Genomic DNA, 27,858 nt, shown 5'->3' on the forward strand with positions numbered 1-27,858 from the left:
CACTTACCTATTGAGTAGATGTTTATAGAATTGCACTGTTAGTCTACTACATGAATTGTTGGGGCTGTTCCATAATAGTTTGCGGAAATTTTTGATCAATAGCCAAAATGAATTAGTTGTTCTGTCACCCCCGTTATAGTATCATTAAGTTTGATTGGTTGATGAAGGGATGGAGCACTAAAGTGGTGCTGCACCTAAAGATGTAGTGATTGGTACTGATATAGCGATGCACTTAGTACAGCAAATGTTTATACCCTTCAGGTTTGTGCTTGAGCCTCTTCTACCAAAGAAGATGCATTCTCGGTCACAAGACAAGTTGGACAAGGATGATCCGGATAAAGAAAAGAAGGAGAAGAAGAAAGAAAAGAGAAACAGCAAGCACCAAGAGATATTTGAAAAGGAATTCAAGTCGACAGATATCTCTTTGCAACAGTCTGAAGCAGTGATACTTTCAGAAACGGTAATGATAACTGGCCTATGTGTAAAATGATAATAGCTTCAATACACCTAAACACAACGAACATTGCAGGGAAATGATGGTGTGCTTGACACTATTGCTGGATCAGTATCCAGTTTAAAAGAGTAAATTCCACATTTCAAATACTTGCAGTCTGTTTGGCAAGCGACATAACATTCAGGCGAACTTTAAATGCTTTGGAGTTAAAAGGTAGCAGATTTATTCTGACATGTAGCTGAAAGAAAATGCTCTGAAAAGGTTAATTAATCAAACTACTTTTACAGATGCTCAATGTCTTTAGGGGCATCAGTAATATAATGCCAAGTAGTGTAGGGATAAAAACACAGCTTTCATTAAATTGTTTTACTTGGAAGAAGACTACTTTCTATAAATGATACATTAAAAGGTGAGGCATCCATCTCAGATGCTGGGGCAGGGTCAGAGAATGGAAGTGAGATGGCAAACGATAGTGGCGCTTGGGCCACACCGCCTGCCCTACAGTCTCTTAACTAGATTACTAGGAGGGTACTATCCCATAACTAGGGTTGAAATAAGCTGCAGCTGTCAGTCTGGTCAGCTTCTGCATATAGAATGGCAGAGCTGTTATCTTTTCCTTGGATCAGGCAGCAAAATGTCTTGGGCTGCCCCGTTGACATGCTAAAATTCCTCATCTCAGCAGCTCTCAGCCGTACAGTAAACTTATAGACACAGTCTGCCAGTGCTTAGAATCTACCCTTCCAGTTTTTCATCAGTATTTTTAATGAATTGTCATCAATTTATTTAATCTTAGAGAAGTCCTCAGTTCTTGAAATACAAAATAAGGAAGCTTTCTCAGCTATGCACTTGGTAAATCACCATGGTAATTTAACTGGGGGATCAAAAACAAAGATATAAACTTTATGAAGAGAAAATTGTTCGTAATTAAAGCGTTCTTGCATGCTTCTGATCTGTTCTACAAAGACTATTTAAATGCTTCAGTATTTACAATTATCAACAATAGTTCTTTGGATTTGTTGTGTAGATCCTTTCTACATAGCAGACCAAATTTTTTGACATGACCTCTCATTCTTCATTCATTCATTCCAGAGGCTGAGGCTCAGACTAGTTCAAAGTATTAAAAGAAGACTGTGAGAAAGTGTGTCAAACATCAGCGTAATTGGCTGAACATTTCATTGATTCAAGGACAAGTAGTATTATTAGCCCCTTGTATTTTTTTAAATTAGGCTAAAATAATAAAAATCATATTTTTATTCTGGATTCACTGAGATTCCTATATAACTGGGGAAGTGCTCTTTGTAGAAAAACATTAATTAACATAAGTAACCATGAAAATTATACAAACGGTTTAAAACCTGTGTCCTGAAATAGAAAGCAATTTTGTTTGTTTATAGGGCTAGAAAAAACTTCCTGCCTGGAGCAGTGAAAGGTACTTTCCAACATTCCTTTGCTAACAGCAGTTTCCTGTAGTTTTTCTTTACCAAAGCAGACCTACCTAGGCAAGCTTGGAGACTTAAGTACATTAAAATGCTCTGAACTGTGTAGGCAAGAGAATAGAATAGATGATTTCCTCTAAGGCAGTGTTTCTCAAACAGTAGGCCACAGTGCTACAGCCTGCCCACGGCCTTCTCACTTTACTGCCCCAACCCCTAGCCAGACCTTTTAGTTGGGCCAATACCAGTACCACCAGTTCCTAGTATACTGAGTAAAGGTGGCCGAGAGACGGAGAATTTCAGGTGAGCAGGAGGGAAGGAAAGTCTCCTTCCTTTAGAAAGTGAGACAGAAGGTTAACTGGGAATTAAAAGCAAGGGGATAAGCAAGAAAAGGTGTTACAGGAGGAAGAAGTAAGTGTTAAGGCGCCAGGGAGCAGGGATGAAATAAACAAGCAGTTTGAGGGGTGAGGAAAAGGGCACATGTTGAATGTGAGAAGGCAATAGCTAGTCAGTAAAATTTCTTTGAGAAATGTGGACCTTGGAAGGGAAAAAAAGTTAAATGAAGAATTATTCTTGAGGTACATCCTCAGAATCTGTAAATTCTGCCTAAATGGGGGGGTCATTAGCTCTAGAACAAATTGCTTGAGGAAAGCTGAGGTATGGCACTCGTTGCCATAAGGGAAAAACTGCAGCAAAGAATTTAGCAATTTCCAAAGATGGTTTAGAGATCAGTAGAAAGGGATGTTAGTCATTGCCAGCTGATTGTACTAAACTCTGTCTTCATTTGCTACCATTTTGTGACTGGTGGGCCTCAATAATTTTCAGCTCTTTAAAGTGTGCCCTTGGGGTAGAAGGTTTGAGAATCCCTGCTGTAGACCATAAAAGTCCATTCTTACAGTGCTTCCTGCTCAAAGTGACTTGGCTTTAAGTGACAGAACACAAAATCATCTGCAACAATATTCAGCGGTATGAAAGCCACAAGAGTCTTCTAAGTACATTTCTATTGTGTATGGATCATTACCCCTCTGCAGTTACTTTTGAGGAGTTTTATGGTTCACTAGGCACAGGAAGTTAGTTCAGTATCTCTAAGAATAAAGAAATCCTATCAACAACTAGAAATATTAGTCAGTATTTTAAGAAGAAAAAGAAACATGTGTGTTATGATGGTAAGATATGTTTCCACCAAGCATATTTTGCACTGTGGCCTGTGCTTTGAGAAATACTCTAAATATAGTAATATGTTTCTAGCAGAGAATTCTCATGAAAACAATCTAGTGTATATAAAACAAAAACCTAGTGGTGTTAGTGGTATATCTTTTAGTTTTCCTAAAGGTTATAACAAGGTGTAACTATCATAGGAATAGCCAGCTGCCATTTTGTTAAATAAAACCTGGAAACACCTAAAAAGTATGTTTTTAAAAATTGACTGTACATTCAAGGCCACAAAAACTGTGTTTAAGAAAGAACAAGCCAAGGATATATTTTAGAAGAATACTGCATTGAGACAAAAACCGTTTTTTCCTTATCACTGTGTTGTTACATTAAGAACATATTTATCACAAGGTCAACGGCTCACTAAGAAATCTTTCCTCCTTTGTTTCCAGCAGCTGTGCTGTAAGAACAAATTATATATCCTTGGACTGTGTGATGTATGTTTGGAAGATATACTTCAAATTGAGTCTTGCTTGCTTTTTTTTTTTTTAACCAAATGCAGATCAGTCCATTGAGACCACAAAGACCAAAGAGCCAAGTTATTAACATCATGGGGAGTGAAAAACGTTTTTCTGTTTCCCCATCACCGCCTTCTCAAACCATCCCTCCACCAGTCACTCCAAGGACCAAGCTTTCATTCAGTTTACAGTCCAGTAAGTCTGCTTTAACTGATTAATCACACTAACTTATCTTTTAACACTGCTATAACCCCACCCCGGGACCGTTGGGTGAAGGGCAGGTAAGAAATAGTAATTTACCAAACTTTTGTTTTTTTCTGATGTACTTGAACAAGCCAGGTCATATCAGGAACTTGATATCTCTGAAATGTTTTATGATCAACTGGCTAATTAGGTTAACCAGAGAGTAAATCAGACTATGTCCATCAGGATTCCTTTCACCGTTCGACTGTTGCTTTCATCAGGGCTGAGTAGGATATATTGTTATGATCCTGCTCACATCAGTTCTAGCCACCATGACCAACAGTCAACAGTGATGGGAGCTGGAACCCACCATCATCTAGAGAGCCACAATGTTCCCCACACTTGGCTTATGTGAAGAATAATTGTGTGGCCTGTTTTAAGGGGGAAATTTACTAAAGGTACCCCCGTTAGGTCCAGTCACAGATGACTCTGGGGTTGCGGTACTCATCTCGCTTTACTGGTCGAGGGAGCCGACGTTTGTCTGCAGACAGTTTTTCCAGGTCATGTGCTAAAGCAGCCCCCCGCGACCCTCTCCCGGCTGGAGAGGTGACGCGCAGGAATCTCTATAGCCGCCCGTCACCTCTCCAGCCGGGAGAGCGCGCGCGGGGCTAAAGCAGCCCCCCACGACCCTCTCCCGGCTGGAGAGGTGACGCGCAGCTATGGCAGGAACCTCTATAGCCGCCAGTCACCTCTCCAGCCGGGAGAGCGCGCGCAGGGCTAAAGCAGCCCCCCCACGACCCTCTCCCGGCTGGAGAGGTGACGCGCAGCTATGGCAGGAACCTCTATAGCCGCGCGCCACCTCTTCAGCTGGGAGAGCGTGTGCAGGGCTAAAGAAGCCATAGCCCCGCGACCCTCTCCCAGCTGGAGAGGTGACGCGTGGCTATGGCAGGAACCTCTCCGCCGCGCCTTTCCGCTGCTCTCTGACCTGCTCTTTGGGGCTGGTGGTGGGCTCCCCCCCCCCCGCCAGCACCAAAGAGCAGATTGAAAGGAACCTGAAGCCTGGAGAGCAAGAGGGGTCGGTGTGCACTGACCCCTCTCGCTCTCCGGGCTTCCAAGGTAGCCACCTGAACGCACCTTAAACGGCACCTTGTTTTAGAGCGGGAAAACAAGAGGGGGAAAATTCTCCCTCTCTCTGCGCAGCACCTCCTGCCGTTTCGCTGAAGGGGCGCTGGGCAGAGAGGGGGAGATTTTTTTTTCTTGTTCTCCCCCCTCTAAAACAAGGTGCGTCCTATTGTCCGGTGCATCCTACGGTGCGAAAAATACGGTAACAGGAGCTCACCTCATTGTGGGGATTCGAACTGCCGACCTTCTGATTGGCAAGCCCTAGGCTCTGTGGTTTAACCCACAGCGCCACCCTTGTTCCTTAAAATTTACTATGGGATCCAGTAATTTCACCATGTAGTGCATATAGTTTTATATAAACGTCCTATACAAATATTTACTTAGAATATTATTTAGTTAATTTTGCCACAGCATTCTGCCAATAGAGTATAGGTCTTCAGACCCAACCCTCTAGTTGGAGGCTCAGCCATGTGCTATAGACTTATACACTCTCTCCGCTGCTAGAAGGATCCTTTCCTTGTTTAGGGAACCAGGCTATTAATTCAATGTACCAGCAGATATTCAGCTTACTGTTCCACATCAGGATCAGGGCCTGTGTGTTTTTACTGAACAAATGAAGAGCTACAATTGCTTCATATTCAGGCTGATTATTTTATATATAATTTTCAAAAAGGGTATGAATATTTTTTTGTATAAGTGTTTAATGAATCATCTTATTGCGTTAGCTATATGATATTTTTATACTGCAAAGGCTATAGGAAAATCCTCCAGCTACTATAAAAATCTATAGTGCAGAACAATGAATGAAGTCCTTTTACAAGTATTAAAGAAAGTAATTAGTATATGCTGTTTCTTAAACCATTATCTTTTACTGACTACTGCCTTCCAATAAGTCTCCTGTAACAAAGAATACGGAACAACCACCTGTTCTTATTCACTACAGCAGCAAACATCCTTCCAAACTGCTTTGTGATGGTAAAGGACCTTCCTCAGTACAAGTTGTTCTGAAGTTACGGGCACCTGAACCCTTCCCTTGACTGTTATGTTTTAGGCTTCTTCTCGTGGGCTTGGATCTTAAGTTTTTGCTCCATGAATTTAATAAATTTCTGTTCACGAAAAGCAAAAACCACAGCAAGCAGGAGTACCCCCCCCCGGCAGCTTTATTCCCTAAGGCTTGCTGCACACCCCCAAAGGACCCAAATGGTCTCAGCCGCTGGTGGCATTGCAGTTTCCTACACATGTCTTAAAGCATAGCAAAGAAGTGTAATTAAGCTTTTTTGTGCTGCTTCTGAAGGACTTAAGGATGGTGCTTCTCTCAGGGAGAATGTTTTCATCCTAAAAAGTGCCTCCTTTACTGTATTTACTTTCACATTTTGAAGGCACATGGTTGCATATAGCAACTCTGTTAATAATAATAATAAATCACCCACCAAAATCACTATGTGAAGGCCTCTCTAGGGAGATGAAGGTAGTTCCTTTATCCAAAAAGGCACAAGTTTTCCATCTCAAATCTGCACAAACATGCCTGTGTGCATCTTGATTGTGCCAGAACATCAGCTCCACCATCCATTTGGCATAAATCAAGACTGTACTCCGTTGGTGTAATTCCTTAATTTCACCAAATCTCAATAGTGGAGCTTCTTGAGACCCTAAGAACATGAGAGCCTTTGAAATTGTCCACTTTTTTGTTGTGAGGTAAGAAAAAAAGACTAGAAAAGAATGAAAGTGAACCATTTTACTTCGTTGTTTATTTTTGTTATAGCCCACCATGAGACCTTCAGCTAAGAGTTGGTGAATGGCCGAAGGTCAACTAGGGATTTGAACCAGTCACCAAGCACAACATTTACAATTTGTTGCTAATTTTGCTCTTGCTCTGACAGAATTTTGCACTTTGGAGGCGATTCAAAGTTACAGAATTATTTCAAGAAGTATAGTAAAGGAAAATCCAATTTCTTAAGTGTTCATTGTGGACATACAGATTTAAAACAAGGGTACTGTGATACAATCAATTTTTGAAGGAGACTGAGGTGTCAGCTTATTTTGTAGTTAATTTCAGAAAATATTGTTTTCTGTTCTCTTTGTAAGTACCGTATTTTTCGCTCCATAGGACGCACTTTTTCCCCTCCAAAAATGAAGGGGAAATGTGTGTGCGTCCTATGGAGCGAATGCAGGCTTTCGCTGAAGCCTGGAGAGTGAGAGGGGTTGGTGCGCACCGACCCCTCTCGCTCTCCAGACTTCAGGAGAACCCAAGCGCCAGCCCCACAAGGTCGGGGGACAGCGGGGAGGCGGAACGCCGCCATCCTGCTGTCTCCCGATGTGGTTTGGAGGCTGACGGCGGGGAGACGCGTGCTTCTCCCCGCTGCCAGCCCCTTAAGCTCCAGGGACAGCGGGGAGGCACAGCGTGTCTTCCCGCTGTCCCCGGACCTGATCTGAAGGCTGGCGGCGGGGAGAAGAGCGCTTCTCCCCACTGCCTGCCCCGCAAGCTCCGGGGACAGCTGGGAGGCGCAGCGCGTCTTCCCGCTGTCCCCGGATCTGGTCTGAAGGCAGGTGGTGGGGAGAAGAGCGCTTCTCCCCACTGCCTGCCCCGCAAGCTCCGGGGACAGCGGGGAGGCGCAGCGCGTCTTCCCGCTGTCCCCGGACCTGGTCTGAAGGCAGGCGGTGGGGAGAAGAGCGCTTCTCCCCGCTGCCTGCCCCGCAAGCTCCGGGGACAGCTGGGAGGCGCAGCGCGTCTTCCCGCTGTCCCCGGACCTGGTCTGAAGGCAGGCGGTGGGGAGAAGAGCGCTTCTCCCCGCTGCCTGCCCCGCAAGCTCCGGGGACAGCGGGGAGGCGCAGCGCGTCTTCCCGCTGTCCCCGGACCTGGTCTGAAGGCAGGCGGTGGGGAGAAGAGCGCTTCTCCCCGCTGCCTGCCCCGCAAGCTCCGGGGACAGCGGGGAGGCGCAGCGCGTCTTCCCGCTGTTCCCGGACCTGGTCTGAAGGCAGGCGGTGGGGAGAAGAGCGCTTCTCCCCGCTGCCTGCCTCGCAAGCTCCGGGGACAGCGGGGAGGTGCAGCGCGTCTTCCCGCTGTTCCCGGACCTGGTCTGCATGCGGGCGGCGGGGAGAAGCGCGCTTCTCCCCGCTGCCGGCCCCACAAGTGCCTGGGGGGGAAATAAAAATTTTTTTCTTTATTTCCCCCCAAAAAAACTTGGTGCGTCCTATGGGCCGGTGCGCCCTATGGTGCGAAAAATACGGTATTTCAAGCTATTTAAACAATGAATGACTCATTTAATTACACTAATTACCTAACATTTTAATAAATATATGTGTCTAATGTGTGCATTTAATTCCTGAAAGATTGTGTGGAAGAGTAAATAAAGGTTTGTTTGATTAGATTGTAGTATACCTTTGGAAAATAAATGTTTAACATTGTTGAATTTTCAGCAATAGTTACAGGAAAATGCCCAAGAAGCTACAACAGAAATGATGCTTCTGCTAATAATATGCACGGGCAAGTAACAAGTAAAGTCACTTTCTGAAATAGTGGTGTTCTGAAACAGTTGACAATTGGAAACCCTGATTAGCATTGTCCTGTGACAATGACTCTCCCTTCTTTTGATTATATGAGACATGATATGGCCCTTTTATTTCTCAAACAACACTTTCTTTCTGGTATGTGAATCCAAAAATTGCATCAGTAGGTGCACCTGTGCACTCCATTTTGTTGTATTAATCATTATTTCATATTATTTTAAAATGAGTTACCTTTCTGCTTGCCGATCAGAAGGTTGGTGTTTCAAATCCCAGCAACGGGGTGAGCTCCCGTTTCTCAGTCCCAGCTCCTGCCAACCTAGCAGTTCGAAAGCACGCCAAAAAAACCCCAGCAAGTAGATAAATAGGTACCACTCCGGCGGGAAGGTAAACGACATTTCCATGCACTCCTCTGGTTTCGGTGTTCCATTGCGCCATAAGCTGCTTAGTCATGCTGGCCACATTACTCGGAAAAACTGCTGACAAACACCAGCATCCTCGGCCTGTAAAACGAGATCAGCGCCGCAACCCCAGAGTCATCTGTGACTGGACTTAACTGTCAAGAGTCCTTTACCTTTTATACGTTTCTGGAAAAAAAAAAAAAAAAGTCCGCTGACAATTTTAAGCTTTTAAAACAATGAGATGTGCATGCAACATTTGCTAGGAATTTGAAGGTTGACTTCAATGACTGTGAGATATGTTTTTATTTTCAGATCTGGAACTAAATGGCATGAATAGCTTGGAAATGGCAGACATTCCTCCCCCATTGCCTCTGAAAGGCAGCATGGCAGATTATGGAAATATCATGGAAAGTCATGAATCTCTTAGCCCTGCCACATCCCCACCTGTACCTCAAAGAGTAAGTTTTATAACTGGAAGTGACTTTCTTCAAAGCAAGTCTATGTACTGTGTACTTCTGTGGTCAGTAATTATTTTCATGGAGGATAATAGAATCATAGAAATTGTAGCATTGGAAGTGATCCGGGGGGGGGGGGGTCATCTAATCCAACGCCTTGCAATGCAGGAATCTCAGTGCACAGTCCCCTATCCAGTTTGAAACCATACTGGATCCTATTTAGCTTTGCAAATGTGCTAGCCGTTTTATTGCTGAACCACTAGGAGGTCCACATAAAAGAGAGGATTTTAAGTCCACAGTTTGAACACAATAGTCTCTAAGCTGTGCACTTGCAAGGTTAAAAAAATAGGATTAAAAAAAAATCAGTTAAAAATAAAACATATTTAAAATGCCTGCTGAAATAAAATAAGGACTTTACAGGGTGTCTTAAGTTCAACAGGGAAGGCATCTGTCTGATTTCAACTGGGAGGGAGTTCCACAAAATCACGTTCACAAGACTAAACACATGTCTCCTGGTGCACGAGATACATTGTCTGAGACATAAGCTGTGACTCCCCAGAAGACTTTAGTGAATGGGCCAGGATATAAGGAACCAGGTGGTCTTTAAGGTGTCCTACCCCCAAGTTGTGAAGGACTATATGCTAGCATATAGGCAGCCAGTTCAAGCTTTCAAGTGCTAGAGCTACGTGCTGGTTGCAGGCTGTCCTCACCCAGAGTATTTTGCACTAACTGGAGCTTCTTGGCCAGACCCAATAGCAATCCCACACGGTGTGTATTGTATTGCAGTAATCAAGATGTGAGGTTAACAATGCATGAATCATTGGGGCCAGGCTATCCCTGACCAAGAATAGCCATAGCTGGTGGATGGAGTCAGAACAGCAGCTAATCTGCACTCTCCAAAGTCCTCAGTCACTTGTCCCTTCATCTGCTTCTGGGTTGTAGATTAGGAAAGCAACTGGTGTTTTCAGGACCATGGCTTTCCTTTTTCTGATCCCTGGTGAACTGCCACAGAAAATGTTTTCATTGGCAGAAGTGAATGCTAGGTGACTTGTATGTGAACGCAGATTAATCGGGTAGTGAAACCTATACATAAAAACAAAGTATTGTAAAACAGCCTGATAGAGGCTGTTAAAAAGACTGAGGAGAGTCCCAGTAGAAACTTAGATTTTATGTTTTTCCTATCTCATTTCAGGAGAGAAAATAAAGTATATTTCAGACAAGTTTAATATATGAGGTTTGTTTTGCAGGCATTCACTCACCAGTTTCCTAAAGGCAAGCAATTTTGCCACTCTATGTAATGGATTGCTGAAACATTTGAGCAAAAATTGTTGCTGCTGGTGAAAAGAAACTATTGTTTAACAATCTTAGATTTCTGTTTCTAACATCCTATCAAAGTCATTCGCAAACATTTGTCAAAATTTCTTCAGCCTTTGACCTAAGCAAACAAGTTGTAACACAGTCAAAATAGTAAGTCTGAAAATAGTAAGTCTGAATACCGTATTTTTCGCCCCATAGGACGCACCGCCCTATAGGACGCACCTAGTTTTTTTTTGGGGGGGGGAATAAAGAAACAAATATATATTCCCCCCCCCCCAGGCACGGGGCTGGCACGGGGGAAGCCCAAGCTTCCCCCGACCCCAGCCCCCAGAACATCCTCTTATCCGCAAGCCTAGGGAGCCACGCTGGTCTCCCCAGGCTTGCAGAGAGCTGCGCAAAGCCTGGATGCGCTCTTCAGCACGCCCGAGCCTTCGGAATGCAGGGCACTCTGCGCAACCTTTGGGAGCCCGGCGCGGCTTCGTGCGGGGCTCAGGAGGGTTGCACAGAGCTTCCTGAAGCCTGGAGAACGACAGGGGTCGGTGCGCACCGACCCCTCTCGATCTCCAGGCTTCAGCGAAAGCCTGTATTCGCCCCATAGGACGCACACACATTTCCCCTTCATTTTTGGAGGGGAAAAAGTGCGTCCTATAGGGTGAAAAATACGGGGTGTGTGTGTGTGTGTGTGTGTGTGTATATATATATATATATATATAGTAGATTTTTGTTTAAATCATACTTTTAACCCATATCAGATATTTAAAATATTGATACACTAATGTTCTTGAGAGCCAAAAGTGGTATTAGGAAAGACTGATAGCACAGCTCTTGAGGAGAAACTCTGTTTCCAGCTCTGAGCTTTTCCACTTCCTTTAGCTGTGGATTTCTCCCCTTCATTTTATCCAGCTTATGCTTTAGTATGCAGGAGCTAGTTTGCCTTCTGCATAGGAAGCTGACTGGAGTCCCTAATGTAATTAAATTGACTCTCAACAGTGTTTCCTTTATTCATCTTCTAGCATATCATAGTATACAATTCTAGTTAGTCAGCCAATTGTACAAGGAGGCTGCAATTATCTATAAGTGTGTCAAATATTGCATACAACTATATTCCTCTGACATCTTCAGAACCCCAGATACAAGTGAGGAACTTTATTCATGCATTGATCACCTTGCATTAGACCAGCATGCTAATGGAATCATGTGGCTTGACAATGTTTAGCCATTTTTCTTTGCTTTCAGTACTCCTTCACCCGCCCACCCCCATGCAATGTACTCCTATAGGAGGGTGGGACTCATTGTTAATCTTACTTTACATATTAATAGAAGCTATGAGGCAGTAACTTGCCCATAGTCAGCCCAATGAGTTTAGGGCTGAGCTTCCCCCAAATACATACACAAAGACGCATCTCACATAACTATCAGTGTTAGATTTGGCAAATGAAGACTTGGCTGCCTTTCAGTTACCCACCCTGAGTATCTGTGGGGATAACCCACTGAAATTATTAGCTAACCTCATTTTATTCACATTAAACAAGGATATGGAACACAAAAGTAGAGAGTGCTCTGTATTAGAATGAAGCAGGAAATGCAGTGTTATTGAAGTTAAAGATGGCACAATAAATACTTTCCCAAAAAATGAGCCTATATCACAAAATATTTGAATTGCAATTGCAGCCCATTATATGAGAATTCCATTTTAGCCAATTTTGAAAGCATTGAGGAAAAATCATTTTATTATGATGATTTATTCACACATTATTATTATTATTATTATTATTATTATTATTATTATTCTTGCCCTACCTATTCTCATTTCAAAACTTTTTACTGGTAGATATGCACACACACAATCTTATCTAACATAGTATTATAAAATCTCTTTTTTGAAAGGTTTTCCTAATAAATATATCCGAGCATAAAATAGGACCTTTCATTTCTGGTGAAGATCTGTTACATAAAGGCTTTCCCCCCTGTTCTTTCATAGCCTCACACACATCGTTGCATATAAAATCAGCTGCATAGTTAGCATTCAAAATCAAGAAGAGAAAGGAAATAGACAATGGAGCACTTAAATTTGTAACATTGGCTCTAACGCTTACTAAGCACACAAATAATGGCTTGATTCCCATCAATCCAAAAGTAGATACAAAGCTTGATGATGAATGTGCCATAGAGCGGAAGCAATGCCCAATGCATAATAAGAGAACTAATACAGGCAAGAAAAAGAGTTTTCCTCCAATTCTAATGCTTTATGCTGTATCAGAGAAATCTGCTCATAGCAAACATTATGGGAGAACAAATATATGCATCTGTGTTCTGCAAGTTGGAAAAGTTATAGTCACGTGTACCCATCCTTTTGGTATTCTGTGAATACTGTTACTTCTCCAGATTCAAGGCAAATCTTCACAACTATCCAGTACATTACCCAGAATACAAAGTATTCAGTTTCATCACAGTGCAAATGAAAAGACTCCTTCCATCCATGGAAGGTACTAAGATCTAGTGGAGACTCCTCACTGAAGGAAGCTATCATTGCTGAATCCTTTTCCCCCTGAAGCCCCCATCCTTTCTTTCATGGTGCTCCAGAAAGTTTCCCAACCCCACAGAGCTACTTTTCAGGTGGCATGGGGAGCTGCAGGGGGAATAAGGAATTGACGAAAAATAGCCTTACTACTCTTTTCCAACACTGCATCACAACTCTGATGGGCACGACAACCATGGTCCTCAACCCAATGTGTTGTGTTCATGAATGGAAAGGCTCCATCTGGATGGCAGTAGAGACTCCCTGCTAGAAGAAGTGGTGGGACAAGGTGGGTTTCTTTTTCCCTCTGCTGCGTCCTATGCAGCCTCTCATGCCAATCCAAACCCTACAGAGCAGTTTTTCAGGGGACACAAAGAGGGCTAAAGGGGGGAGGAGGAACTGGGAAAAATAAACTCGTTTCATTCCTCCAACACAAGTGAAAATCACCTGAGTTCAGGTCTGGATTTGACCTATTTCACGCCAATTGATCAATTGGAGGGTAAGGTCATTAAATAATTATATTCTAGAGCTGTATGAATAGGGCCTGCCTGTTGATTCTGAGCCGTCTGCACATTATGGTTTTGATCCTGCACAGAGATACCATTCCTTCTTTTACCAAACAAAAAAAACTAGCACATTAAAAGCTTTGCAAATTTCTAGACTGCTAAATCTCCAGGTAAGGAGATGGGGATAAAGTTCAGGCAAACCTGATGTCCACAGAAGGGTGAGAGTAATGAACTTTCCTGGAACAGCCCTCTTTAAAAGCAGGTTAATGAACACTGTGGCATAATTATTTCATTGAAGCAGCAGTGTTACTTTTACAAGACTTTCTAACAGGCAGATTTCATATAACAAAGCTTTGGAAGCTCTTCCTTTAATTTAAAGTTATAATTCAAAGATTTTTATTTTTTTTTTTATAAATTTTTTTATTGCGTTTCTTTCCATAATTTTATAAGTTTATAAACAAATAAAGTAGTTACAAGAAACAAATTTTCTCTTTTTTAACAACAAAAACAAAATAAAACTTGGACTTCCCCACCCCTTCCGATTCTGCGTTCTTTGCATTAACAATGTCAGCATTTTGTTACCTTATTTCATACCTTGTTGTAACTTTCGAATGTTATGTATCCAAATACAATATATTATATCTCAATTTCAATACCTTTAAAATAAACATAACATATTCAATTTAAATTGTCTCCTTTTCTCTTTTGTCACTAATTTTACCATTTACTTAATCATATTCGCAGAAGCTTAACGTTTCCTAATCATGCACTTTCTTAGGATTCATACAGCTTATAATATTTTTTCAGATAATCTTTAAATTTTCCCCAGTCCTCCTCAATTGTTTCTTTATCCAAATCTCGGATTCTGCCGGTCAGTTCAGCTATCTCCATGTAGTCCATCAACTGCGTCTGCCAGTCCTCCAGCGTGGGCAAATCTTGTGTCTTCCAACTCTTTGCAATGAGTATTCTTGCTGCTGTGCTAGCGTACATAAACAAAGTTCTATCTTTCTTTGACATTTTCTGGTCCACCATGCCCAACAGGAAGGCCTCTGGTTTCTTAGGAAAGGTATACCTAAATACCTTTTTCAATTCATTATAAATCATTTCCCAGAAGGCCTTCACTTTTGGGCAGGTCCACCAGAGATGGAAGAAAGTCCCCTCTGCTTCCTTACACTTCCAACATTTGTTGTCAGACAGGTGATGCATCTTGGCTAGCCTGACTGGGGTCATGTACCACCGGTATATCATTTTCATAATGTTTTCCTTCAAGGCACTAGATGCCGTGAATTTCATTCCGGTGTTCCATAACCTTTCCCAGTCTTCAAACATAATATTATGTCCAACATCCTGTGCCCATTTTATCATAGCAGATTTAACTGTCTCATCCTGTGTGTTCCACATAAGCAGCAAGTTATACATTCTAGATAAAATCTTGGTCTTTGGTTCTAACAATTCTGTCTCTAGTTTCGATTTCCCCTCCTGGAAACCAACCTTTTTATCCATTTTAAAAACCTCTTGAATTTGAGCATAATGTAACCAATCTCGCACCTTGTTTTTTAATTTGTCCTGGCTCTGCAACTTCCAACCGTCTCCAATTTTTTCAATTAATTCCCAATATTTCGGCCAATAGGCCTCCATATTGGGTCTTTTTCGAGCTTTGGCCTCCACCGGTGATAGCCACCTCGGTGTTTTACTCTCTAATAAGTCTTTATATTTCATCCAGACTGCAAAAATCGCTTTTCTGACAATATGGCTTTTAAACAATTTGTGAACTTTAACCTTGTCATACCATAGATATGCATGCCAACCAAATGCATTATCAAAACCTTCCAGATCTAGGACGTCGGTGTTTTCTAGCAAAAACCAATCTTTCAGCCAGCAGAAGGCTGCAGCTTCATAGTACAACCTCAAATCCGGCAGGGCAAACCCCCCTCTTTCTTTTGAATCAGTTAATATTTTATACTTTATTCGGGGCTTTTTGCCCTGCCAGACAAACTTAGATATATCCTTCTGCCATTTTCCAAAACATTCCTCTCTGTCCACGATCTGTAGGGTTTGAAACAAGAATAACATTTTCGGCAATACATTCATTTTAATTGCTGCAATCCTTCCCAACAAGGAAAGTTTCAATCTTGACCAAATTTCTAAATCCTTCTTTACTTCCAACCAGCATTTTTCATAATTGTCCTTAAATAAATTCAAATTTTTGGAAGACAAATAGATCCCTAGGTATTTCACTTTCTTTACCACATTTAATTCTGTTTCTCTCTGAAACCCCTCTGTTTCTGTAAGTGTCAAATTCTTGGTCAAAACCTTGGTTTTTTGTTTGTTCAACTTAAACCCCGCCACCTGACCAAACTCAGATATAAGTTCAAAAACTCTTTTTGTACTGGATTCTGGCTCCTGCAATGTCAAAACTAGGTCATCTGCAAAAGCTTTAAGTTTATATTGTTTCACTCCGACCTCTATCCCTTGTACCAGCCGGTCCTCCCTTATCATGTTCAATAGCACCTCCAGGACTGAAATGAATAAAAGAGGGGATAGAGGGCACCCTTGTCGTGTCCCTTTTTCAATTTTGAACTCCTCCGTCACCACATTGTTCACTATTAATTTGGCCTTTTGCTCTGAATAAATTGCTCGTAACCCATTTTCAAACCCCCGCCCCACTCCCATCCCTTCCAAGTTTTTCTTCATGAACATCCAAGATATATTGTCAAATGCTTTCTCCGCATCAACAAAAATTAACACCGCCCTTGTGTTCCTGTTAGTTTGTAAAAGTTCCAAAATATCGATGATGTTTCTGGTATTCTCATATAAATGTCTACCAGGGAGAAAGCCTGCTTGGTCTTTGTGAATTACTTCAATTAAAACTTTTTTAAGTCTACTTGCCAAAATGTCTGCAAATATTTTGTAATCCACATTCAGGAGTGAGATGGGGCGGTAGTTCTTGAGTTGAGTCTTTTCAGATTCTATCTTAGGTATCAATGTGATGAACGCTTCTTTCCACGTTTCTGGTGCCCTCTTCCCATCCATGATCTGATTGCATACCTCCAACAAGGGTTGTGTTAAATAGTCTTTCAAAGTCTTGTAGTATTTGGAGGTAAGCCCATCCGGGCCTGGAGATTTGCCTAGTTGCATGTTCTGAATGGCACTTTCAATTTCCTGGGTGGTTATTGTAGAGTTCAAGATTGATCTTTTATCTTGAGTTATTTTTGGTAGTCCATTTGTCTTTAAAAAATGATCTATCTCTGATTCTTTCTGAGGCCCCTGTACATAAAGTTCTTTAAAATATCTGTGGAAGCACTTCCTAATTTCCTCTGGTTTCTGCACCGTTCTTCCTTCGATCTCTAGATTTGTAACTGTATTCAACTTTTGTCTTTTTTTCAGCTGCCAAGCTAGCAGCTTTCCACATTTATTTGCTGATTCAAAGGATCTTTGCTTCATCTGTTTTATTTTCCATTCAATCTCCTGATTAATCAATTTTGAATATTCTGCTTGATGGAATTTAATTTCTCTCAACAGATCCTTTGACTTTGGTTTAGTTCTCAATTTTTTCTCTCCTTGATGTATTTTCTCCAGTATTTTATCTTTCTTTCCATTCCAGAGCTTCTTCTTAATTGTATTCTGTTGTATCAGAAACCCCCTCATGACAGCTTTGCTTGCGTCCCAGATCGTTCTTTTTTCTACTGTAGTATTCAAATTTATCTCAAAATAGTCCTTTAATGTTTTTTGGGCCTTTTTCACAATCTCTTGATCTCTTAAAAGAGTGTCATTCATTCTCCATCTGAAGGAACCGGTTTGAGTAAGTCTGAGATCTAATTTCAGAGCGTTGTGGTCGGAGCATGTTTTTGGGCAGATTTCCACCTTTTTAGTCTTGGGTGCCAGCCCCCTGGAGGTCCAGATTTGGTCGATCCTTGACCAGGACAGGTGGGCCTCAGAGAAGAAAGTTCCTTCTTTACCTAGGGGGTTCTTTGTCCTCCATATATCAATCAAATCCAGATTGTCAGTCATTTCAAAAAAAGTTTTAGGCAGTCTGCCGTCTGATGTTAGATTTTGGTTATAAGACTTATCCATATGTGTAGACACCACTCCATTCATGTCTCCCATCATTATGATGTTAGCATAGTCCAGATAGTCCAGCAGCGTCTCATGCAGCTTCTTGAAAAATTCTGATTTCCCGTCGTTTGGAGCATAAATTCCTAGTATCAATATTTTTTCTCCTTGGGTCTGGATTTCAATTGCCAGAATTCTTCCATATTCATCTTTGAATAAAAATTTAGGTATCAGGCTCTCCTTAGCATAAATCACCACTCCTCTTTTCTTTACCTTGTCTGAGGAAATAAACTCTTGGCCTAGTCTTTTGTTGACCAAAACTTTCCTGTGGAGCCTGGTCACATGGGTTTCTTGTAAACAAATAATATCCAATTGTTCTTTCTTCAATATATGAAACAGTTTCCTTCTTTTCTCCGGGGAATTTCCGCCATTTATATTCCAACTGAGTAGCTGCAGAGACATCCTGAACTATTCTGTTACACCTAGAGCGGTGTATCTTCTTTTTCCTCTAATTCCGAGGGTTTAGGCGTCCCTCCGCCTGCTGGCAGAGTGGGTCCTGGTTTAAGTATAGGCCAAAGGGCTGCTGCTTCTTTTTGGAGATCTTCTCCGTGGTCGTGCTGGAACTTTTGTAGATCCTCTGGTAATCTTATTTTAACCTTCTTCTGTTTGTAAGTAAATGATAGTCCTTGTGGGAACTCCCACCTATAAGGGATTGAGTTAAGTCTCAACAACTTAGCCAATTCTGAATAGGTGGCTCTCAGATCCAATAGCTGTTTAGGAATATCTCGGTAGATTTCCACCCTTTTCTCTTGTATCTCAATTGAGTTTTTGAAGTGTAGGCCTAATATTTTGTCTCTCTCCTCTCTTGATCTCAAAGCTATTAGACAGTCTCTAGATCTATCTTTTCTTACCAATCTTCCCAGTCGAAAAGCCGATACTATTTTAAAATCACTTTCTTCTTTTAAGCCCCAGAACTTTGAAAATTCTGTTGTCAAAAATCCAATCAAATCTTCTTGTTCGATTTCTGGGACCGCCCTAAGCCTAAGATTAGTCTCCCGGTTTTTCAGTTCCACCAAAGAGAGATAGGTTTGTTGGTCCCCTATCTGTTTATGCAGAGGCTTGACTTCTGCTTTAACTTCCTCAACCTCTTTTTTAGCTGATGTTGCAATTTCAACGGCTTCCCCTGCCAATTTACGGTTCTCTTCCGTTGCTCCTTGCAATTTTTCAATTGCTTGGGTGTGTTGGGAAACCTGATCTGTCAATTTCTGGATCGAGGATGTAGCTTGGTCAATTTTTGTTGATTGGTTATCAATTTTTTGATTTAATGTTGACAATTGTTCCAAAACTTGTTTCAGTGCTGCCTCTGCTCCTCCTGATGCCATATCTTCCTCTTCAGATTTTTCAGACTTTTCACTTTCTACTTTTTGTGTTGCAAGCACAGCAGGCACTGATAGTCTACGTCCCTGAGTTAAAGTTGTTTGCAAAAGCTGTGCCTGCTTTTTTGCTTTTTCTTTTTCCTTAGCTTCCTTAGCTTTGGCTGCTCTTGTCTTTCCTGTACCACTCATCAGTCAATGTTCAAGGTCAAATGTTGTAATCCCGTGGGAAAGACAAGTCCAAATTTATAAACAATCTGGAGAAAGAAAGTAAGCAAAAAAACTTTTCCCAGGCCTTTGTTATCCAATGTCCTCTAGGGGGAGTGCCACCAAAAGTTAGTAAGAAGAAGGTAACTTTTCCGCCATTAAAGTTTCCATTTTCAAAAACAATTTTAAAAGCAAGTTAGTTCCAAAACACTAAGAAAAAAGTCCTGCAGAGCACTTTAAAACGTTTAACAATGTTCCAACAAGGTGCCTGCAATTGTATCCACTCAAACTAAGTAAGCCCAAAAGTTGCACTTCAGTTACAAAAGTATCTGGAAATTTGTAACAGTTCCGCAGTCAAGCAACTTCACCCGGCCACCCGAAGATTTGGGGTTAGAGTCTTCCCTCGCCCCATGGGGGACCGCTCCAAGTCCAGTTTAAACTGTATTTTTTCTTCCTTTAAGAATAGAATTTCAAGTGTGCACGAAAAGTCCCACTTTAAAGCCTTAAAGCTTCCCTGTTCACAGCGCTTTCCGCTCTTTAAACAGTCTGCTTTGATCTTATAAGCAGTGCCGGAAGACGGACTTCCTCTTTCTCGTTTCCCGGTTTCAGCCAAATTTCTTCAAGTTATTGTAACAAATCTTAAGTCCTTACTCACGGGTTTGCTGTTTCAGAGTAGTATTTTTTGGAAGAAAGGTCAGCGCTCATCCGTGACAGCCGCGCGGCTTCGCCTCCGCAGAAAGAGCGATGAACTCACAGCACCGCTCCCCCTCCTTCACTCCGGAGCCCCTTACGGGGTCCCTTCCGCGAATTTGGGGTCGCTCCAGGTGCCCGCCGAGTCCCACGGCCACGGACTCTCTCTGTCCGTGGTTTTTCTTGATGGGTTGCCGCTGCGCCGTAGCGAAACAACCCTTTTCTGCGGTGCCCCTCTTCAGAGCTCGAAGAGGTCCGCCATCACGGTTTCGCGCCGCCTCCGGAAGTCCTAATTCAAAGATTTTTATGATCTAGATCATGAAAACGTGCCTGCTATTGCTTTTCCATTATTTGCAGATACGGTGTTACTATTGTGAAGAAATTACACTGGACAGATTTGCCTGCTTGCAGTTTCATTTTACATGTTTTTAAGTATTTATACCCTGCTGTTCACCCGAAAAAGGACCCAAGAAAGGCTTGCAACAATCAGTACTAAGTCGATCCCTGCCCTCCATCTTATAATCTAAAAGACATGGCACAAAAGGAAAAAGTACTTGGAGGGAGGAAAGGAAAAAGACATTAGTTCTTATTTTGAGTTCTTTCTCACAGCGGGGGGAAGGATGCAAGCTCCCTCCAGCTGCTGCTGTTTTGGCAGATGTATTAAACCAGGTTGTATTAAACCAGGGAGGACAGCCTCTGAGTGGCCCTTGGTTCCCTGGCAAATGCAGAGGCTGCACTAGAGGATGAGCATAATAATAATAATAATAATAATAATAATAATAATAATAATATATGGTTTATACCTTGCCCATCTGACTGGGTTTCCCCAGCCACTCTGGGCGGCTTCCAACAAAAGATTAAAAACACATTAAAACATCAGACATTAAAAACTTCCCTAAACAGGGCTGCCTTCAGATGTCTTCTGAACATTAGTTGTTTATATCTTTGACATCTGATGGGAGGGCATTCCACAGGGCGGGTGCCACTACCGACTTTCAGAGTCCCTTCCAACTCTACAATTATTCTGTGATCTGTATTAATTATGAAATATAGAATTCAAATAAAAGCTATCACTGTTTTTTTGCACCCAGCTATTGCACACATATATATTATAGTTCAAGTGCTTACAGGATCTATATTGCTTTGAAAACTACTGGGAGCATTGTTACATAATACTATCAAACCCACTAGGTGGTAGCCAGTGTGCTCCCCCTCCAGGTGTTGGACTCTCGTTCCCATCAGCCTCAGCCAGCATGGCCAATGATCAGAAACAGTGGGACTTGTTGATCAGCAACATCTGGAGGGTGTGATATTGGCTACCCCTGTTACACTATTATTCAGGGTAAGCAAAAGGCATTCAATATATTCTGTGATGTAGAAACCCTGTGCTACATTAAAACTGAAAAGGAAATTATTTAGATGGTAAGGATAAAGAGTTGCATATCCCTGTGTGTCTTTGAGGACATAATAAATATTATAGTTAGCTGTAGGAAGTCAAGTAACTCTTGAATAAACTTTTGATGACATAGAGAATTTTGGTCGGCTAATAGCATGGAAGGAATCATTCACAGTGTTTCAATGCACAACTCAAATTTTATTTTAATCCATGGGTTATTCTGAAGGAGAGAAATCATTATTGCTTTTATATTTTACATTTTCCCCTTAACTATTGTGCTGTGTTCCGCCAAGACTATGAAGAGAAACAAGACATTTTAAAGCAAAATTGCTTCTTTTAATACAGAAGGAAGCCAAACAAATGAGAACAATTTGGTACTTGAAATGGAAAGGACAGATTGCTTGTATGTTGCAGATGTGCGTTTTACATGAGGTTCCCATTTCCCCTGAGGTACACGTGACTGAGGGAAGTCTGCCTAGAATAGGGTTTAATTTGAACTGGCAGGCTCTTATAATTATTTTAGAGAGAAAGCAATCTCTTAAAACCTGAAAAGCACCCTAGAAACTACTGAAACATAAACACAGACATTTAATTAATGTAAAGTTAAGCGAAATTTGGTTTTGCATTTCAGCCACATTGTTGAGCGGAAATGATTCGGGCACCTGTGATATTATTCTTGAGATTCTAAATAGCCCTTTTGTCAATTTAAATTTTAAATGAACAAAACCAGAGTATCATTCATAGTATACAATAGGCTTTTAGAAATGAAAACAAATATATAGCAAATAGCCTACCATCCATTACTTTAGACTTCAAATGTATGTTGTTTTTTACTCTCAGATTCAGGGATGTCAACAAACAAAGGCAGTAAGTGTGGAGCTACTTATTAGGGCCTCTTTTTAATGATGTGTTTTTGACCCTTTCTGGCTTAAAACAACAAGCTTACTACATTTGTACCCACTGGTTAGCACGGAATGAAGCACATGTAGCTTTCTGTCAAAATTGTGTCTGGGATCCCTTCGTGTCCTGAACCCTTGTACTGTCTATTCCACACCCCACACATACCTTGTCCCAGGAAACTATTAGATTGAAGAAGACCTTCACCTCTGGGTTTCTGCATTGCACTACGCACTAGAATTTCATGGTACAACAACGGTGTGACCATTTGAACGAATGCTTGAGGTGTACATAATGCTTTTTTGATGCGGTCTTTTATCACGCCGATAAAATACCATGAGCAATAACCAGACCCAGTTCAGATTTAGACTTAGAGCACAGAAAATAAAACTGGACTTGCAGAGAATGCAGGTAAATACTAGTAAAGAATCAGATGCATCTAGGAAGATACGTTTTGTTTTGTTTTTTAATCCTGGCCCTCCTCTAGCAGATGTAGCTATTCAGCTATTCTCTAGGCTCTGCATGAAATTATTCCTATACTAAAACAATTTGCTATTGGCCTGAAAGGTAATAGCCATTTTGTGCCTTGTCTCCCCCCCCCCAACCCGGTGCTTCATTTAATAAACTGATCAACTTCATTTGTGAGTACATTTACTGAACACGTAATCTAAGGTTTCTCTGACCGAGATAAGTAGATAGAATTGTGTGGTGACATGATGGGGTCCACAAGGGACCTGGTTTACTATGATAGTATCATAGTGATACTTTCATTAAAAACAGATTTATTTTTTTTACAAAATTCACATTTTTGATAAATATAATTTCTTTATCTGAATGATTGGGTTCCTATAACCAGGATACATTTCACAAAGGTTTTACTGAAGCATTAAGAAGTTCATGGTCTGCGGTTCAGCAGGGCTCCAGTACATACACAGTGGTCTGCCAGACCCGCCTCAGTCCTAGGAAATGGTCTGAAATACATTGTATATAAAGAACATTCCCCAGTACTGAAGACATCCCCTCCTCTAATATTTTCCCTTTCCAGGTACTCTTTTCATCCACTAAATGGGAGTGAAAGCACTGATAATTAATGAATTGTTATTAAAAGATCTATAAATGTTTGTATATTGAATTCAGAATTAAAAAGACAAAATCAAGATCAAGACAAAAGTAGATACAGTAAGATTTTTCCAGCTACTGCAAACATTTTGTACCAAGTCTATGAAGAAACTTTGCAAACATTGTGGGTTGAATGCAGACTTAGTCATGCTTAGAGCAGACCCACTAAAATCATTGACATTGACTTCAGTGGGTCTACTCTACGTGTCTGGATACATCCCTAAAATAGTCACTGAGATTGTGTAGCATGGATAACATTTTTTATAACTTTCTGTTTAGAAGCAGGCTTGCTAGCAATATGAGAAAAGTGTTGAATGGATTTACCATATGAAAAGTGAAATGCAAAAGAGGGGGAGAAAACATAAAAAATGGAGGGGGGTGAAGTAGTAAAAGTGGTATTAAGATGTCAGACAGTAAAATGTAAAGGGAGAGTTTATGTTCACTTGATGGGCTAAGATTGCATGAAAGATAACTGCTAGATAGGATGCTGCAGTATCACTACAGCCTTCCAGCAAAGAAGCAACATTGGCTGCATTCTTAATGAAGCTGTTGAAAAATCAACCTGAAAGCAGCATGTGCGCAATTCTGCAATAGCTTGACATTATCCTGACAGTATAGATTTTTGTCATCGGCCACATAGCTTGATCCTTATGGGAGTAAGTAATTTATCACAGGTCTAATCTATGCTCCTGTCTTTAATTTGATCAAGCCAACTGGTGGCTCCTGTCATTTCCTAGAGTTCAAAGCATAATGCCATTCACAGCAGCTAAATATTTTAACATTTAGTAAGCTTTAATTACTATATGGTGGCAAGTAGATGGCTAGTCCACCCTTTCCGTACAGAAAAAAAAAAAAGACATTTCTCAAAGAGCAGACCTGAAACTGGTCATAAAAGAAGGGAAGAGAAAATATTCCAGCATCGGTCTCTCAACTCGATAATGCTTAGGGCTAAGATGGTTAATAAAGACCAATAAAGTCAGAAGTTAGCCGCTTATATTGCAGACCTTTCTGAAACAAAGTTAGTTAATAAATCCTGTGAAGCCTGTTAGTGTCAGTATTAAACACTAGACTTAACATCAAGCAGCAAAACACTGTTCATAAGACCAAAGTTGGAACGGAATTAAATGAGTACACCTCTTTATCTTGCACGTCACAGCAGTGTGTAAGAAATTACATCTGAAATGACCGGTTGCTATAGAATTGATTCCTCAATAAACTATTTTGTTCCAAATTTGTCTTCCAGCAATTGCCACCTCCATTACCAAGCAAAACTCCTCCTCCGCCTCCTCCAAAGACTACTCGGAAGCAAACCTCTGTGGATTCTGGAATTGTCCAGTGAACAAGAGAGCGGATACCTCCAAAGACTGAGCTTGTAAAATTTATTTTTCCTAAAGATGTACACAGTGTTTTAACACCACTCCGCATCAGAGCATCTAACATAGTGCAATAGTTCTCATTTTCAGAGCAAGATTGATAGCTCTACATAAGGTCACAAATTATGAACCCAAACTGTATTCCAAAGCCTGGGTGTATTGTTAAGTGACAACATATTATTGCAGCCATTTTTTAAAAATGTAAAAAATCATTCCTGCTGGCTTCTGAAATTTTAATCTTAAAACTATAGTTAAGAAGTTGCATTGGGACTAATAAGAGGAACAGTCCACTCTGTCATTGCACTGGCATTCACAAGCCTTTTTAAAATATTGGCCTAATGTAAGCAGTGTACCTTAGTATCATAGGTTTCTACTCTTTGTCAAGGAAATAGGAAAACAGAAGTATTTGTGAAGAGTATTTTTAATTGCTCTGGGCTACCATTAATGTTGGACTCTCATAGGCCAATAGCTTTTTGAAGTTCCATTGTAACAGAATAAGGACCAACCACTGGCTGAGCCTGATTTTGTGTGGATTTTAGTGTTAAATGTGTTTTAAGCTCCTGGAAAGTTGTTAATTTATGGAAAATATCATGTATGCAAATGAAGAAATCTTGAGCTTTCAAAAAAAAAAAAAAAATAGGAAAGGGGACAGCTTTTGGGAACAAAAATTCAAACCTAACAGTTGTACTTGATTTACAGTTGTGCCATTATGTACAGCCATTTTGTATATATTATTGGACTTGCAAATTGTTTCATTTCACTGTGCCTGCTTTTAAAGTAATGATGGTATTATGTACTTTCAAATGTGTTACAGCATTTTAAATGTCGGTAACCACTGAAAATGTATAAGTTGCTAACATGTGTGTTATTCCCAGTAACTGAACTCAGAAAATATTGGGCAATTATGAGGAAGACCTGAAAAAAACTAACTTTTTAAAACTTGTCAATGTACCTCTTTTTTATCATCAACAACCTTTATAACCTTAACAATAGTTTTAATATTTCACTCTCTTCAGAAATAAAGAATTATTTTAAAATATTTTCTCTAAGTAAATAAGAAGTCTTCTTGTTAGTTTGAATTAACAGTTATTTAATTCATTATGGTAATCAGCTGTAGAGTATTTTCGGCTCTCATCAACCACAGAATACTGATTTTATAATTGTAAAATCACTAGTGTAATGGCTTGGATCCCAAAAAGTACTGGAAGGGGCATGGCTGTGAAGTTGGCTCTGCTCATGGAAGGTGACCCCTTCTGATTTGGGGTGACTCCCCCTTTCTTTCTAAAACCCCATGCCACAGCCCACCCTATTCATGAGCAACCCCAAAAGGGGTGTCAGATGCTTCAGAGGGAGAGAACTCTTGTTACATGGTGGCTGTATAAATGAAGGAAATAACAGAAAACTAGGCAAGTTTCAAAACTCACAGCAAGCTAATGGAAGAAGCATACAAAAGTCAGTTAATGTATTACAATGCTTTCTTCAGTTAGATCCCTCTCGTCATAAAGGCTAAGACTGGAATCCAAAGATCTGATGTGCCCAAGCGCTTCTGCATGGCCAATAGGATTCTTGAATTTTTCTAACCTTTGAACATCAGAGTCCCATGCCATATCCCAAGTTACTTTTGAAAGTTTCCCTATATTTAAACTCTTTTTTAAAGAAAAGTTGCAGGTTTAAAGTTTTGGGTTTGTTTGTTTTTTGTAAATTTGTATCCCACATATACGCAATGCCAAGGGCTGCTTACATAACTTAAAAACTAAAAAACAGTATATCACAACACAAAACAAACAACAACAAAAGACAATTGCAGCAGATAAAACCAACTACAAAAAAAAACACCCACCAAAACAGGATTAGCTGTTAAATTTACAGCAGGACCAGCATCACTGAAAAGACACATTTTCTTTCTCGTTCAATGAGAGGAGACAGCATAGAATCAACAGGGAGTTTTCGTCTCTTTTTAAAAATAACTGGGCAAATTCATGGAGAATTATCTGTACCTAGTTATTAGCCATGATAAGTAAACAGAACCACTATGTTAAGAGACTACACTTCTGAGCAGTCAATGCTAGAGCACACAATAAAGGTTGAGCATCATCTTTATGTCCTATTTGTCCACTTCAGCACAGGTGCCTGCTGGAGACAGAATGCAAACCTTCCAAAGTGAAACCTCAGCAACTTGTAATACTTGCTTCAGTGTGAGGCAAGAACTATAGTTCTCCTGATCTCTTAATTCCAGGAGTGCTCCAAGCATCAGGGGAAAGAGGAGATATTACTTCCCTGCTGCTATATCCACCACTGACAGAAAAGTCACGAGCAAAGTTAGTACCCTCGATAGGAGGAATTTTTTTCTGAGTGTTTTCCAACATTATTTTTAAGTGTAGTTGTGCAGATGATCTGCTCCAGCAAGGCAACCTTGTGGTTCTTATTTTGTTGTGGCTAAAACAAAAACAACAGTTATTTCCTGATCCCAAGTATTCCTTGGGGGGGGGGATTAATACTAGATCACTTTTGCTTTTGTTTTTTTCACTAGCAGCAGTGACATTCAGTCCAACCCCATGGATATGGAATTTTACAAGCAAAGCATTCTTCACTTCCCAACTGGATTCTGCCACACTATAAATTATGCCACATACACAAAAGAGAGAACTTGCCTCAGAAGTATAAAAAGGAGACAGAATATTAAAGGTGTTTCTCCCCCCCCCCCCAGCCCCATTCTAATCTTCAACTTTCAGTCCTAATACGCTGCATTTTATCTGCAAGGTCCAGTCGCCCTGACATTTCAATTTCCTTTCTTCCCAATTTTGTATTTTGTGTATGGATTTAAACTAAGTTTTGGACTTACAATCGCCATTTCTCATGTGACACCTGAGAGTGGGGCTTTAGGGATAAATAGCCTTTTCATAAATGGTAGCTGCAATAATAGGGGAGCTATTCTACTTGAGATAGCATTGATGGCAAGTATTAACTTTCCCCCAGTTTTTCAAAAAAGCTTGGTGGAATGAAAATCTCAGTACATAGACTCAAATAATTATGGTTAATGAGGTTGGCCCATGAAGAAGAGAAATAACTGAATCACATTTTGTATTAATTCAAACTTTCCTCCCCTAACACACAAGTCTTACATTATCCATCAATTACATATGCTGGATGCTGTAAGTTTTAGACTGACTTGACATAAGCCATGGCT

General features: G+C 40.8%; 1 protein-coding gene across 4 annotated transcripts in view; it reads left to right on the forward strand.

The window, feature by feature from the left end:
* DOCK1 (dedicator of cytokinesis 1) overlaps positions 1 to 25,710 on the forward strand; it is a 359,825-nt gene extending 334,115 nt beyond the window's left edge. For all 4 annotated transcript variants that reach the window (XM_083439577.1, XM_083439579.1, XM_083439580.1 and 1 more), the window contains exons 49-52: positions 262 to 460; positions 3,602 to 3,752; positions 9,080 to 9,225; positions 24,542 to 25,710. In XM_083439577.1, the coding sequence (XP_083295703.1) occupies positions 262 to 460; positions 3,602 to 3,752; positions 9,080 to 9,225; positions 24,542 to 24,637 (592 nt within the window). In that variant the 3' untranslated portion in view covers positions 24,638 to 25,710. The remainder of the gene's footprint in view (positions 1 to 261; positions 461 to 3,601; positions 3,753 to 9,079; positions 9,226 to 24,541) is intronic.
* The last annotated feature ends 2,148 nt before the right edge of the window (positions 25,711 to 27,858 follow it).

Source organism: Podarcis tiliguerta, assembly GCF_965153285.1.
Source record: "Podarcis tiliguerta genome assembly, chromosome: 5".
Classification (NCBI taxonomy): domain Eukaryota; kingdom Metazoa; phylum Chordata; class Lepidosauria; order Squamata; family Lacertidae; genus Podarcis; species Podarcis tiliguerta.